Source organism: Orbilia oligospora (assembly GCF_000225545.1).
Source record: "Orbilia oligospora ATCC 24927 unplaced genomic scaffold scaffold00169, whole genome shotgun sequence".
In the NCBI taxonomy this organism is placed as follows: Eukaryota; Fungi; Ascomycota; class Orbiliomycetes; order Orbiliales; family Orbiliaceae; genus Orbilia; species Orbilia oligospora.
The window spans coordinates 811,866-827,081 of record NW_011645726.1 but is presented as its reverse complement, the minus strand read 5'-3'; the positions used below and the strand labels follow the sequence as shown (position 1 = coordinate 827,081).

Below are 15,216 nucleotides of genomic sequence, written 5' to 3'. Positions count from 1 at the left end.
AAAAAAAAAAAAAAGGAAAAGAAAGAAAACAAAAAAGAAAAATTGGGAAAAAAGGGAGAAATTCCCACAACAAACTAAAACCTCGGCCCCGATCAAGTCCTGAAACTGCCGCGTTATCTACTGCTTTCAGCGGATTTTTTGCTATTTTCTATGATTTTCTCTGATTTTTTTCTTTTAGTCCATCGACGTCTCTTTGTTCGACGCGATGTTCGAGTTTCTGGTCTTTTGGGGGCTGACCAACACCATCTTAGGCACTCACCAGCCCCCCAAACTGTGGCTGAAGGTGTGTCTGTGGCTGGTGTCCTTTTCATGTATGTGTGACCATGGCGGTTCCTCGGCTTGACTTGCCTCGGAACCCCCCTGTCCTCTACATGTATTAATATCTATGCTATTTATGCCGGCGGGTGTGGGCGGTAGGATGTATCGAGTGTTCTCCTCGGACTTAGCTAATATAATTGGTCGGCGACACGCTATATATAGGTTTCTTTTCTCTCCCATGGTATAACTCTGGGTTCTCCTCATGAGGCATCCTAACGTGAATTGTGACAAGCAATAAACAAAGAAGCTAAACACTAGCTGCATGTTGCAAATTCCTGAGGTTTAGCTGTGCATATGTGCAGTGTTGGCCTTACAGCTTTGGCACGAGTGGTATTCCCGATCGGTCGAGCTTTCTGCCTCAGCATTTTTCGGTCATTAGCTGCACAATGAGTATTCCCACGGAGCTATTCGTTGGCTATTCAGCTCGTTCATATGGCTTGAGGGTGCGAACATTATATTAGTTCCTTGTTTTCATCTGTGGGGTACATAATACGTTACGCTATCTTAGTCTCTGACTGCGCACTCGTCGTTCTCTCGAGATCATGTGATCCTTGTCTTATTCAATTCCAACCTTGGCAAATGCGAGATCGAAATTGATGTCTATGTACTAGTTTGTTAGACAATTTTTATTATTTCTGAAATATCTATTCCATCACAGGGAAATACGTATTAATACGCTTGTCATTAGTATGATACTCAGAAGTAATTATCGTGTAACCCCGACGTTGCATTGCAACTTGGACTTCCTGTGCTATATACCGCCGCCGACGTCTACATCATCGATGCATCCTTATTCATGGTATGATACAATTTCTCACAAAGTCATAATTTTGACAGCTATGGATCGGACATTTCATAGGATGTTGTTCCAACCCCAATAATACATATATATAAACGGGATATGAGATTACAAACAATCCCATTATGATGAAGAACAGTTAGTGCATGTCCATTCACCCCCACATAATTCGTATCTTCACACTAACTAACCATCGGAGTATTATTGGTGAATGCACACATCTAAAAAGCTTAATGCATCCCGGGTCGGGAGGCGGCGATACCCAAATGCCCATACTCATGAGCTCACAACCTCTACACTTCACTATGCTGCCGATCCATCTCGTAGCGAATACGACATACGGCTCTCGCCATAATACCATTATAGATGCAAGGTCCCTAGCTAAACTCGCCAAGCTAACGCCCCTGGTAGCGCAAATACATAGAAGCTCATAGATCTTCATGACGGAGGCTCGAAGTCATAACTATATTTTAAATGGACACAATCAGCGATCAAAAGGTACTAAGTCGGCCGAAATACATACCAACCTGATATGATTACCGTCATGAACTTCGTTAATATGATGATATGATTTCCGATTGAAGTAGTCCGATCATCTAGCTGCCATCTATTCCCGACAAATAACGTCGTCATACGAGAAAACAGAAAAGCGAAAATGCAAGGATTTAGAAATCGCACTCGGGTAGCTAGGATCAAAGACTCCTCCCGGTTCCTACCCGGCCCGTAGATATCGTGATAACCTTTCTCGTCTTATTGATTAGTCTTCCTGCCCGGCTTCCCAGTCAAGCTGGAGGAGCACAACAAACAGAGGGGAAAAATCTGTAAAAATTTCCTACCCCGAATTATAGCTCATGAATACCACAAGACTCAAAGACAAACCCCATTTTGAGGCTTATGCCTATCGGCTACCAATGGCAGATAGTAGCCTGACTTCTTTCCCCAAGTCATGTTCCGTCAACCTTTCCTAATCGGGTAGGCGTGAACGACATGTTGGGAACAGTGTGTTGTTGAAATGGCAGGCCAGACTCTCCTAATCCATGTGAAAAGAAGCTGGCTCGCTGCCAAGGCGCAGTGGGAATCGATATATCAACTGCCGTTAAAGGGGAAGAGGGCCGCCAGATGCTACTAGAATCAAAAAAGGACCATTTCAGTTGTCAAGTTCAGAGGACTTCACACTCGCATCCAACCAGAATTCGAGGAGAAAAAAACTTGATTCTCATGCTCAGCCGGATCATGGAGTCATTCGATTTCTTGACGTAGGGTGATAGGCCGGCTAGCTAGATGTTTTTATTGCCACTTCTAAGTGTTCTAGAAGATCGAAGATTGTTAGCGGCGTGTTAATGTAGTGTTAACATACCGTGAATTCATGTATCTGGAAATATGTATCATATCCCATCTATCCGGATATTTATTGGTTAATAGATGACTTTCGTACCCGCCAGCCTAGTTCACATCAAATAATAAAGAAATGGCGATATCAGACCGTCATCGATGGGGCGTGAGCATCAGGATCAATCTTACAGATCATTCCTAGGATCGATATCTTTAATTGATATTGACCCTCGACGGCATTGATCTCCGCGGTATATGCATGCTTCAATGCACTATGGAATTACAACCCACGAAAATGCGAAAGACTTTGAGAGAGAAAAAATTATCATGCCCATGAACTAGCTGGAAAAGCTGAGCTCCAGCCAAGCATCTACCAGAAATTTCTACCCAAAGCTGACCCGAAAAAATCCCACAAGGCAACGGTGAACCTTGGGTCGGCGAGGAGGATATCATCGGCTTCTCTATTATAGTCTAGCCTACCGTCCTCGTATTGCAAAAAAAATTCTTTCAATAGCTGAGGGAACCCATTAAGGCTGCCACTAAGGGAAGTTGCTTCCTCGCTAACGCAGGGCAGTGTATATTTAGTGTCAAAGACCAGAAAAAAAGGAAGAAAATTGAGTACAAGGATGGATTCTGGGTATAGGTAATCCCTCTATCAGGTTATCGCTCATTCCGATTCTTAACAGTAGTAGCGGAATTATAGGGTGACCCTTGAAATGTAGATGGCAAACTCGGATATCCTACAGGGGCTAGGATAAGGGTCCTTTAGCGTCGGGATCGGGAAAAGTCTTAGATGAGGTCTCTCTCCTGATCTCGACTTCTAGCTTCTCGACTACCTTGAAATCAAAATTTTCGCCAATGCTAATCCAGATTAAGCTCAGGCATCAAATTTATGGGCTTGATCTAGTGGATTTGTCTATAAAAGAGAATCGAATCCCATCTCAATCGAACTTTTATTTTCAGAACATCATTCAATCATCACTCAACAATACAACGGCTCTCAAGCTCTTAGCTTTACATCTTCAATCACACACCTATAAAAGTCTTTGGCATCAGCCTCCCAATCTTCTATCAACTACCTCAAACTCAAACGCTCCCACTTTCTCGATCAATTCGACCTCGAATACTATATTCCACTACCTCAAATTTAATCCTCCTAAGACCACCAAAATGATGAAAGTTTTCGTCACTCTCTCTGCCATCATCTCCACCACCATGGCCGCTGTCGCCGCAGTCCCAAGCTTCACTTTAGAAGCAGTAGCTCCCGGCCAACCCTTCAATGGCATGCCTGTTTCTCTCGAGGGCCCATTCGCCAAACTCGGAAAACCCGAGTCTGGAAACGCCGTCCGCTTCTACGCCACCGGTAAAGATGACACCTGGTCCTGGTCTCTCCACGGCTACCCAGTCGGAATCATCGATACCCCAGCCGTTTTAGTCGGTGGCTCCGCTCTTCGTCTCGCATTCCTCTCTGACCCCGAGCGATCTGGAAAGCAGTACGGTGATAATGTTATGGAAGGTGGATGGACCTTCAATATGGGTCGTCCATCGGTCAAAATCGCCCCAGCTGCTGGAAAGTTCCTTGGTTACAACTTTGAGCAGAGATGGTATGCCTTCCCCGGTCAGCAAGACGGACAATGGAATGTTATGTGGTGGGATGGCAGCTGCTGCGTTACTGCTGCTGGTATCCCAATCAAGCTCAAGCTTGTTGAGTCCGAGTCTCGCGCTGCAAGCTATGCCGCTTAACTGACTATTATATTGGTACTCAAACTCCACTGGTCTACACTATTATCGCACCACTTAAACACTGCTCAACCACAACAAATAAAAGTTTTTTGATTTTTCATGGGATTGAATTGGATTACTGGTTACTACACGGGGCACAAAAAGTCGGACGGCACGACATAACAACGGATTAATGGCGGGGGTTAATTAATGGGATACAAAAAGTTCTTTGCTTGATTTCATTTCACATTCTTTTGGGTTATATTTTATATTTTAAAAATCTTAACGGCCTGGACGGGAAAAAGGAATATCGCAATGGGCGGTATCTAAAAAAGTTTTCTGATTTTCTGATTTTGTTTTGCTATAGTACAGCAAAGAACTACTGCAAGTCGGCCGGCCCTGGTTTGACAAATCCTAATATGTAATTAATTCTATCTTTTCATCAGATAGATAGCTAAAAAACTTATAATGACAGTTCAAAGACTTTCCTTCACACTCGCTTTTCACGATCCTTTAGTTATTTAACAACGCTAGGTGCTCGGAATTTTGTAAATAACTAATAAAACCCATTGGCCAGGCTTTTGCTACCGATTAGTCGTATTGAAGCTTGTTGAAATGGTACCTAACATATATTTAGCCTGCCCCGCCGAAAGAATAATTTCGAGACTCTAACCGAAACCCAGAACTGACACTTGAAAGAGTTTCCCCCCGAGTCTTTGCCTTCGCTAAACCCTTCAATATATCCGGCCCTCCCAATACTTTTGGTATGTTTTTCTTCCCATCAGAAACATCCAATCCAACTGCTACCATATAAAACAACACTTTCGCATTTACGCCTTCAGATTCTTGAGCCACAAATGGATGAATTTCTTCCCAGGGGACCTCAAAAAAGGCAGTAAGTGTGATTGCCAACTGTTGAAGGGTAGGATGATCTGTTTCCGGTGCTGCCGCTAGAAACTTCCCCAACAACGTGAAAGCGTTCGGAATAATGCATTGAGTCACAGCTCGCCTTGTTGATGTCGAAGAATCCTTCGCGACTGCCGAAATAAGTTGTTCAAAGAAACATTCTTTGAAGTCCGGGATTTGTAAGTAATCCACCGCCTTGTATATCTCCGCAAGATATTCGGTATGGTTGATAATCGAGAATGCGCCGCCATAGATCCAAGTCAACACTGCTAGGAAAGCCGGTGGGTGTATCTCCGGAAGTCTGACCATCCCGTCTTTAGATTCTTTCCATTTAGGATCAAGAACGCGGCTAAAGAAATCAGAGCGGTAGGCCAAAAAGTTTCGATGGAGACTGTATACTGCCTCCTCTGGACCAACGACGACTTGAACATCTGAGAATCGGGCATCGTTGATCAGACTATACTAGTTTGTTAAACAACAAGGTTAGTGATATAGCATGGACTGCCAGCGCACTGACGTAGGAAGAGTCATCTATTTGAAGTACGGAATCCCCGTTACTTACCCTACAAATGAAACTTGCTTAGATCCTTTGTTTTCTACCTCGGTTTTGTCGTCTGTTGAGTGCAATTGTCTCCCTAGCCCACTTGAGACCGGAGAACCGGAAAAGCTGCGAGACATTTAATTAAATTTATTTTTCGCGGAATTCGTGGTTTTTGGTGTAATGGGTTTAAATTTTTCGTTTGATGATGTTTAATGACATAGAGCTGCCATTAGCTGCCACTAGCTACGTTAAATACTGAGTGTAAACGTTCTATATCTGAAAAATGGATGTAATTCTACGAAAGAAAGTATTGATTTTAGAGAGGAAGTTCAGTTTAGGTTTTTGAGCCTTATGCATGCTAGACTCCGCGCCATCTTTATACTATTTTCCCGCCACGTGTTTTTCGGTGGAGGTTCCTGGTATTGGGTGGCACAGATTGCTTTCAGGCACGTTATGCAGGCTCCATGCAGCTACACTCGAGCCACAACAAATAGTACCAACTAGTACTGACCGAATAATGGGATAGTTTAAATAGTGACTTTCAGTTATATTATATACGAGCGTCTGGCCCTGAGACCAATTAAAAGCTTAACCACTACTTATAATCTACATTAAGATGGGCCCATAAGAAGAGGGATCCGTAGTGCTTAAGCGCTTCTTGTGTATAATTCTGAGTTAGGAAGAGCTGAAATTAATATTAGCAATGTTTCAGTGTCGCAATATATCTTTGAATCCAGGTCTTGGTACGAGACAAGCAATATATATAATCTACGGTAAATCTATTAAAGTTTAAAATGACCACTAGGCTTTCACAATTCACATTTGAATATGACTTAATGCTACTATACACTAGAATTTACTGATACAGTCATGCTTTAGGTTGGACTTTACACCGGAGATGTACAAACGGGCTCTTGAAACCCTGGAAGATGGACACTAACGAAAGGAACTCGAGCTTACGTTGGAGATATAATCATACTGAGCCGGGAAACTTGCCACTATAGAGTGGTGTCTGAATTTCATTTATGATTTTGATTTCTCCTCCCCTACGCATAATATGTGTAGGTAATAGCCCCGCTTCTGGCCGAAGTGAGTAACTCCCTACCACCGGTCCCACGACTCCCCTCGCTCGATGTAAATAAACCGCCTCACCCACTTCGATTTAACAAGGCTATCTCTGCATCCACGGCAGGCCCTGAGCTCGCAACCAGGGCATTCATGAATGAATACCCTTCTTGTCTGGTGACAAACTTGACATTATTTTTACGGAGTTGAGATTGTCTTCCACCATCCTTGGTGGCGACAGACATCATTCTTTCGTTCTGCCTCCTCTTGGTGAGGCGAATGGCCTCGGCCTCGACCCTCCTGGCGCCCTCCTCCTCAGCCTTTGTCTCTCCGTATCTTCGTTCTCTTTCCTCCTCCTCGCCACCTCTTCCTCTACCCTCCGCCTCCTTTCCGCTGCCTCTGCGTGCCTTCTCCTTCTCTCCTCTCTTTCTTCTTCTCTTTTTCTTCTTTCCCTTTCTTCTTCTTCTCTTCTCTTTCTCTCCTGTTCTTCTTGTTCCCTCCCCCTCTTCTCATCCTTTCTCATTCTCTCATTCTCTTCCTGCTCTCTTTGCTTCCTCTCCTCCTCCTTCCTCCTCCTCCTCAGATTTTCTTTTTCGGCTGCCTTGCGGGTTTCTTCCTTTGCTGCCTTCCGCTCTTCTTCCTCTCTCTCCTTCGCACTCTCTCTGGCGGCACGTCCTCGCCCCATAATCTCTTCCAGATCTTTCTTCTGCTTCAGCATTTCCTCCTCACTCTTTTCCCACCAATAAACGGCAGCTTGCGAACGAGTAAGGTCCTTATGAGTTTCTTCAGCATCGGCTATGTGCTTTGTAATGCTTCCTACTTTGTGTGCATTCAGCTCCTTCCTGGTGTGGCCTTCGAGCCTGGTGGGAAACATTTGCCCACCCGCCCTTTTCCTCCCCAAGAAGAGCGACCATGCCTTCTTCCTCCTTCTTTCCTCCCAGCTCTCAATTTTCGCCTCGTATTGGGCGACCCTTTGCCGGAGGTGGTCGAGCTTACGAGTCAAGAAGAAAATTAACTCTCGCTCCCTCGGCATTTGTGGTCGCATGATTTCATGCATCCACCACCTCCGGCGGAAAGATTCTTCTTCTGTGGAAAGCCCAGGCTCGGGGGCGGTAAAAGGGGTGCCTCCCCCCCTTGAGGTTTTACGAGCAGAGGCAGCCGGTGTTGCGGCCGGCCTCGCTCTCCGGTCGTAATCCCCTCTCTTCCTAGGGTCTATGAGGCACTCAGGCCTCCTGGTGCTGTATAGATAAAAACAATTAGCTATTATGTAATTTACAGCTATGTTTAATAGAATCCGATCTAACAATCCTTCAGAAGTAACTAGCCCCTCGAGGGTTAAAACTGCCATTATACTGTAAATACTTCGCACTAGTCGCAACGATATTCTAATTCAACCTCCTAGTGAGTGCTTTCAACCTACCTTCTGAAAAGCCCCCGTCGCCCCCGAGTCCCCGAAATTCTTGTCTGGGTGTATCTCAAGGGCCCTTATCTTCCACGCTCTCCTAATCTCATCAGGAGATGCCGTTTCCGGCACTCTAAGGATCTCGTAGTAGTTCTGCATATTTGGTGTGTGTTGGTGGTCAAAAACTATGCGCTCTGGGAACAGAAGCTGCAGGCAAGATAGTGATGAAGGGTTGGTTAGAGGGGATGGAAGAGTCTGAGCGGATGGAAGTTTTGTATAGCAACGTGATTTCCAGCTTTGTAGGCATTCCGGGGAACGGGACTCTCTAGAACTGTGTCTAGACGCTTTTTTGTAGTTTGCCGAGTGGGATGTGTTGTTAGCTCAATGAGCTGTGTTGTACTGTGGTATTCTGTGGCACTACCTAATCTGGCAGTTGGCATTGCCAAGCCTACTATTTAGGCTTTCATAAACTGCGTTGTGCTCAGATATTTTCTGCCCCGCCGCATTTATGGTCACGCCAAAGCCGAGTCTTCCGGATTAGGAAATACACCCAACATGGTAACGACAAACCTGACAAACGTGGTAGTGCCGCCTAACGCCAACACCCAACGCACCGGTCACCGGCACAGCACATATGCATGGTGCATGTGCTAAAAACTTCCCCCTCAAAATAGCGGATTCCTAGCCTCTGAGCCGGGTAGATTCCAGAAGCAGCAACCATAGTTAACGTGGAATAAAACGACTCCATAATGGCGACGAAAGCAGTGTACAAACTATACTGTCCTCTAGTTGAGCTCTCTTTATTGGTAGTGATTCTCCAACTATTACTTCGAGGGTACTGGCCAGGTACAAACTTGCACACTCTCCATATTTGAACCAGGAGGCCAAGATGTCATTCCGGGCTGCCTTGATTTTAGCACAAATCACCACGCTACAACTGCGTGGCACTCTAGCCGTCGCAACCTTTCTAGAAGGCTTCTTTTCGACCAGTCAGAGCCCGTTCCAAGGCCAAGTCTATGAACGTAAGCCCGCCTGTCATATCCTCCATAATGACTATTGTAAAAGAGCCAGTCAGAACTTATCCAATATCCTTCTGTTGTGATTTAGTATGCTATGGTGTCAAGTCAATGGGGAATATCGTATCCCTAGCTAACAAAGAAACAACTACATGCGAACACCTCGGCGGCCTTTCCTTTTGGCAGGCCCAGCGGGAAACTCCTAACCGGTATTTGAACCCAGAATATGAATATTTCTCATTCGACACAATTGGAGGAGAATCTATTGTGCTTGTCGGGGATAAGAAAAGGGCGGCATTGAAGGTTGGGAGGTTGGGGACGAACTCGCAGTTTCATAAAGCGATGTGAGTTCTTGTCCGACTATTTTCTCCGGTAACTTTAGCTAATATAGCTATTCCATTGAGATTCTCTCCTATGATCCCAAAGAAAATATCAGGGGGAAGCCGAGGGATACGCTCTGGAGATCACTTGGTATTATTTGGATCTATGGACCGACCAGGCCAATATAAACTTGAAGGTCAGGGCGAACTTTCTTAAAAAAAGCTTGCAATTTATCTATTCAAGCCCAGCTCTAATACTTTGGATAGGGACTCTTCTAACCGACCAAGGAGACGAGCCAAAAGGTGTATTCTACACTACTAGGACGGCATTGGATCCTATGACTATGACTCTTCGGGTTGCACCAAACCCAGAACAGGCTGGACAAGGCAACTTACCCATATACGAAGAGTCGGATGAAACAGATAGCTCTGATGACGTTGGGGTTCCGACATATAATCCGACTACAGAGACTTGGGAATGGGCCGGACCTAACCAAAGAACCCCTGATACGATGTCAGATGACGTAGGTGAAGATATCGCAATGTTTAGCCCAGAAGACAGTGACGCCTTCATCGAACAAGCGGATTGGTCTACCGGTAGCAAGAGGTATGATTCTATATTAACTCCTCCGGCTATCATTCCAAAAGACCCCTTCAGATTATCGGCTGGATATCGTTATCCGCAACCAGGAGCAGATGGATATGATCCTCAAACGGATGAAATATTACAAATTTCGGATGTTCAGATTAGTCCTTACCAGAATTCCGAGGAAGCATCTAGACTTCTAGGAGACAGTGATATAACCGATCGAATCCTCATGAACAGTCCGGAAGAAACGACACTTGATACTAGCGGCTCGCAACTAAACTTAGGCTCCGTTTCATATACGCCCACCGCATATGGAAATGAAATTAATGCGGGGTTCGATGAAGCTATTGGAATGAGCACACAACAGCGCTGGGCCCCTCCACAACCCGTTAAAGGTATTTCTAACCAGCCCGTCTTTTTGAAATCGGCTACGAGGAGAAAAGCGGGAAACATAGGGCCAATACTACCCTGGCCGGTCGCTGATGAAAGTAATAGTACTTAAACTTCAATTGTTTTATGTATGTTAACATTTAATGTACTAAGCTTCTTACAACTTGTCGCAAGGACGCTACGATAATGTTAAGTTTCGGCCGCTACACCCTGTCAGCGTGCTAGTCTGTCCCGTCTTTTCTACCGTTCATGGTGGTAACATATCAGAAGTAGTGTGGTTGCAGACTGTCCGACAATTGCGTGAGATATATAATTCTAATTAGAGCAGAAACCCCAGTTTGGGACCCATAGAACAAAACATGCGCATATCAAAATGCTTTTGACGATTATCGCGTGGGCAACCTGGAAGGGCAAAGAATTTATACTCTTTAGTACCTCCTGTCTAACATCTTTACAGTATAGACTATATCGATACTGGATATACCTAAATAAATCAAGATGGTTCACTTTAGCAAAATCGAAACCCTCGGGTTCCTCCAAGTCTTTGCATCTCTAGGCCTCGCCTTCCGCATCGGAATCTATGACAAAGCGTTGGATATAGAACAACCGAGGGGAAGAATTGAACCCAGCTGGATACGTAAGTAAGATTGGGCCTAATTGCCTCCATATATCAGGAACGAGACGAACGTAGCTCAAATCCGTACTTATTATTTTTAGTATGTCACCCGAAGCTAGGTGTAAGATGGGGTATCTACGCGGCCGACATGGACACCAAATGCGACAAAAAAGATGGTGCTGACGCCGATCAATGGACATTCCAAGTCCCTGGCGACAGAATGTTGGACATGGGAGAAGAAATCAGTAGATTCTTTCTTACCGGTACTAATTCTAAGTCTGTTGTGGATAAGTCAACTGGAATCAAAAGCCCCAGACCAGTTATAACCTATGATTCCAATATCCAAAATACTTTCTTCTCGTATGGTTATTACGAAGGTGGCTTTGTTGATGCGCCGTAAGTTGATAATACTTCTATGAGGAAGCTAGGAGGGTATCGAAAACGACTTTGTGTTCGAATATCTAACGGCCTTATTTGGAATACAGATTTACGCTTGTGAGGAATGGTAAAAACCTAGCTCTCAGCGACAGTACAGCTGCAAAGACGGCAGATCTCTTGGATTTCGTCGGAATTGGAGGAACTAAGGCCGAGCAACGTGTCTTGAGACGTAAGTCTTCAACTAGCTCCGTCGGGAACCAGAATTTACATCCTCTAACGCGAGTAAATATAGTCCAAAGTTTCGGCGGGGAGGGTAGCTACTGGCATATCGGACGTGGCTCTGCACTGCCTGTTACGAAGACTACACCCGTAGTCGAGTTCCGCATCATTGGAGACCGCGGGAAGAATAAAGATTCCATCTTCGAAGAACAAAAAAGTGATACGAAGGGTCTTAACTTAGACTATATTGACAAAGATGAGTATAAAGTTTACGAGCAGATGTTCCCTGAGCAAAGCAAACTCAGTACTTTTGGTCGAATGGGAAAGGGGCTTTTCGGTAAACTCACCAAGTCTTTTGGAAAAGCTGGAGACAAAGTTTCAGGTAGTATCAAGAATTATTTGGCCAAGCCGAAGGATGTTGAGGGGGAATTTATTGAAGAGGAGGAGTTCATTGGGGGTGGTGGTAATGCGGAACCAACGTTTGAAAGATTTGAGGTCGAAACAGTTCGTCGAAAGGACGAAAAGGGAAATCAGTAAAGCAATAATATACATCGTTATATGAACGGTAACACTTGCAGTTTTAGTTATCTTTATTCCTATATGATGCGTTCTTAGTATTAGTCTATTCTTGTAATAATAATTCGAAAAACGACAGAATGTGGCCTCTAAAACTTTATATATATTGATAGACCGATACTAATTCAATGATGAGCCTGTCGCAGCTCGGCCCGCGGCCCGATGCCCAAATGCAACAAATCCTTTAGTGTCATGGCCGCTGCTACCGCAAATTTGCGAGCTTTCTCTTCTTTGAGCACAATATTATGTACAATCTCATCATTAACCTTACGGAAACAGTAAATTCAAACCTATTAATTAATTGCAATGCCAGTTAAGTCAATAAATTTTCTCAGTAATGGCCTTGGTGGGTTGCCACGATATGCCATGCAAATATCACCTGTTCAGCAGTCGAATCCGAAAAGTTAAAAGCTTTGGCAAGTTCTGTACCGCAGACATCATATGCAAGTATCAAGAATGCGTTGGCAGATCCCTATCCTGAGAGTCGTACTCTTCTGCTTATCTGCACGAGATGCCGTGGGACTAGTTATAACCGCCGTACCCCTCGGCAAAGATGCAGCTGACATCCCCAGCCTAAGATGTATGTATTCCCGTACCAACCAAAAGACTGTCCTTTTAGAGATCTTACTATGAGTGTATAGTATGTAAACCAAGAACAGATGGCTGGGTTATGGGCGCAATCTTAAATAAAAGCTACAACCACGGCCTAACCCTCGTGGATCCTAAGGATAGACCCTGCCCGGATGGTATCCCTGGGTGGCACTGGGAGCTCTCGCCGAAGATGGAGACTCCCACGGGTGAAACTTTGATACAACTTACTGGTGGGGCGGAGGATTCGGGTATCGGTGGTATTACAAATACCCTTGATCCTGAAAACAGATTACAATTTGGACGTTTGGAGCCTGGAGAGATTTTTCGGACGGAGTAAGTTCGTCGTTTAAACCGTCAATAAAGACAGCATACTAAAAAATCTGAATTCGAAGGTTTCGCGTTAAGCGCGATGGCGTTTACCAAAAAATTAATAAGAATGCGCCAGATGATTTTATCCAAGTCGGAGACACCCTGGAGTTCTATGGTCCTTCGGACGCTGAACACCGAAACCTTTTTCGTATGGATGCAATTCTACCCTAAACACACATGACTTCGTAGTACTTATCACTGACATACTGTAGTCAAAAAGGGTTTCCCAACAGGGATAGGAGACGGATTGTATGAGCTCGTCCGAGAACCCTCATTAGTACTAACCCACGGCAAACAACCACTAGCCGAGCTGCGCGTGGAAAGCTTAGGATTCACTGAGATCGATGAACCAGACGTAGAAAAAGTGACAGAACCGGATGCTCCAAAGTCCCGATATAACTGTGGCCGTCTTGCGAGATACTGCAGGGCTGCTGCCAGCGTCTTTGGGCGAATGCTAGGAGCACAGCTAGAACAAAAACCGACTATTGAAATTCCACCGCTTAATATGGATGACGAGCCGGTGGGTGGTTGGACCGATCCTTTCTCTTCGCATAGAAGACTACAGCCTGAATACCAACCAGAATCAAGAGATGACTCTATTCTCAACCAAGGTGAAGACGATAACGACTTCACCAGAAATGGACTTTTTGAGCCTCGTGCCCGAATATCTCAGCTTAAAAGACCCAGCATCTTCAGGCCGGCAAGACTGCATATTCAACCGCCGAATATGGAGGACATTCTCCATCAAATCGATAGAGATCCACACGAGGAGTTTAGAAGCTTTTATACCCTCGCCGGCAATGACGTTGCAGGAGAAACTGCCCCTGCAAATGATATTAGCGGCGACTGGCCCGAAGAAGATATCCCTAACGAGTTACTGGCACCGCCGCTTGATATTTTTACCCCCGGAAGTTTCGATCAACTTCCCGTGACACCAGATTTTAGGACCCAAGAGCTTGCAGTGGATATAGATGAGGATGAAGATGAGCAAATTGGTCCTCAGGGACAGGGGGGAGACGAAGATGCTGAGCTGATGGTCGTCCCAGAGCCCCAGGTAGATCTAAGCCCCGCCGTCGGTTTACGACCAATTCCGCTCATGACTCCGATAGCAATTGAAACCATAAGTAAATCTCAACGAAATTTAGCAGATAGGCAGTACAATGTCTACGCGGAATGTGTGCAGAATTTGTTGACATTAAGGAACGGCATCAGCGATGATGAGGTCCAATCCCTGGTCGACCGTGGTTGGGGCCATTACTCGATTTTGGACTTTTACAAGGCTGCTCTGGATGGAACACCTCCTCCTACTTGTCCCGACAACCGACAGGACATTATTAAATTAGCGATAGATCAAGGCCATCCTCGGTATGTAGCTCCTGGGGCCACGGGAGCCAACCCACAGAGTGGCATTGGTGCTGTTGGTATGTAAGTGCACGATAGCTAGCTATATTTGCGAGCAATGCAATAATAATCCGATACAAGATGCCGTTGGAATAAAGAAATATTTTATGAATCAAATGTGTCAAAATTAATACTGATATCTGCGAACGCCGGATCCCGGGCTGGCATTCTCCTCATGTCAACGCACATGTCGTGTGGTATTTTCAACCCCTGTAAATCTCCCATGCAGACCCACGAAAAGGGATAAGCGTCGATATCTTTACGTCACGATGGCAGGCCATCAAGGACGGTTATCGCACGAGCTAAACGTCATCGGGCGCCATCGTCTGGCGTTCTGCATCAAAATTTAGGCTTGCTGAAGGGTGAAAAGTGATGTAGTCGTCGGTAGAAGTATTATTCTGGTTTTGCAATTGGGATCGTGAATTCTCGAACAGTTTCACATGCAGGATCCAAGGCCAAGTTTATATTTCGTGGCACAGCTGGCTGAACTTCGAAAATGTTTGACTGCAACAAGTGCGACTCATCATCTCACCTTTCCGTCTAGCTGCGGGGGAATCATCATTGCTTGTGGCGGAGCGCTAATTCCCAGCTGACAATTTATTCCCAACTTTCAACGTGCAACTTCAAGCCGAATCTGATGTTATATAGCTAGCTGTGTCTGTTCCC

General features: G+C 45.0%; 6 protein-coding genes across 6 annotated transcripts; 4 read left to right on the top strand and 2 right to left on the bottom strand.

The window, feature by feature from the left end:
• Positions 1–3,664: 3,664 nt before the first annotated feature.
• Positions 3,665–4,192, top strand: AOL_s00169g241 (uncharacterized protein; the record flags this gene model as incomplete). Its single annotated transcript, XM_011127598.1, has 1 exon — positions 3,665–4,192. The coding sequence occupies one exon, from the start codon at positions 3,665–3,667 to the stop codon at positions 4,190–4,192; it is 528 nt and encodes a 175-aa protein (XP_011125900.1).
• A 612-nt stretch (positions 4,193–4,804) lies between these two features.
• On the bottom strand, positions 4,805–5,755 carry AOL_s00169g240 (uncharacterized protein; the record flags this gene model as incomplete). The annotated part of the gene is made up of 2 exons (XM_011127597.1): positions 4,805–5,534; positions 5,640–5,755. 2 exons carry the CDS (start codon positions 5,753–5,755, stop codon positions 4,805–4,807), a joined length of 846 nt encoding a protein of 281 aa, XP_011125899.1.
• A 1,172-nt stretch (positions 5,756–6,927) lies between these two features.
• On the bottom strand, positions 6,928–7,716 carry AOL_s00169g239 (uncharacterized protein; the record flags this gene model as incomplete). Its single annotated transcript, XM_011127596.1, has 1 exon — positions 6,928–7,716. The coding sequence occupies one exon, from the start codon at positions 7,714–7,716 to the stop codon at positions 6,928–6,930; it is 789 nt and encodes a 262-aa protein (XP_011125898.1).
• Positions 7,717–8,974: 1,258 nt separating this feature from the next.
• On the top strand, positions 8,975–10,512 carry AOL_s00169g238 (uncharacterized protein; the record flags this gene model as incomplete). Its single annotated transcript, XM_011127595.1, has 3 exons — positions 8,975–9,107; positions 9,193–9,445; positions 9,528–10,512. The coding sequence occupies 3 exons, from the start codon at positions 8,975–8,977 to the stop codon at positions 10,510–10,512; spliced, it is 1,371 nt and encodes a 456-aa protein (XP_011125897.1).
• Positions 10,513–10,898: 386 nt separating this feature from the next.
• Positions 10,899–12,150, top strand: AOL_s00169g237 (uncharacterized protein; the record flags this gene model as incomplete). Its single annotated transcript, XM_011127594.1, has 4 exons — positions 10,899–11,037; positions 11,118–11,412; positions 11,502–11,623; positions 11,687–12,150. 4 exons carry the CDS (start codon positions 10,899–10,901, stop codon positions 12,148–12,150), a joined length of 1,020 nt encoding a protein of 339 aa, XP_011125896.1.
• A 495-nt stretch (positions 12,151–12,645) lies between these two features.
• AOL_s00169g236 (uncharacterized protein) lies at positions 12,646–14,578 on the top strand (the record flags this gene model as incomplete). The annotated part of the gene is made up of 4 exons (XM_011127593.1): positions 12,646–12,769; positions 12,831–13,113; positions 13,173–13,297; positions 13,362–14,578. 4 exons carry the CDS (start codon positions 12,646–12,648, stop codon positions 14,576–14,578), a joined length of 1,749 nt encoding a protein of 582 aa, XP_011125895.1.
• Between the last annotated feature and the right edge of the window lie 638 nt (positions 14,579–15,216).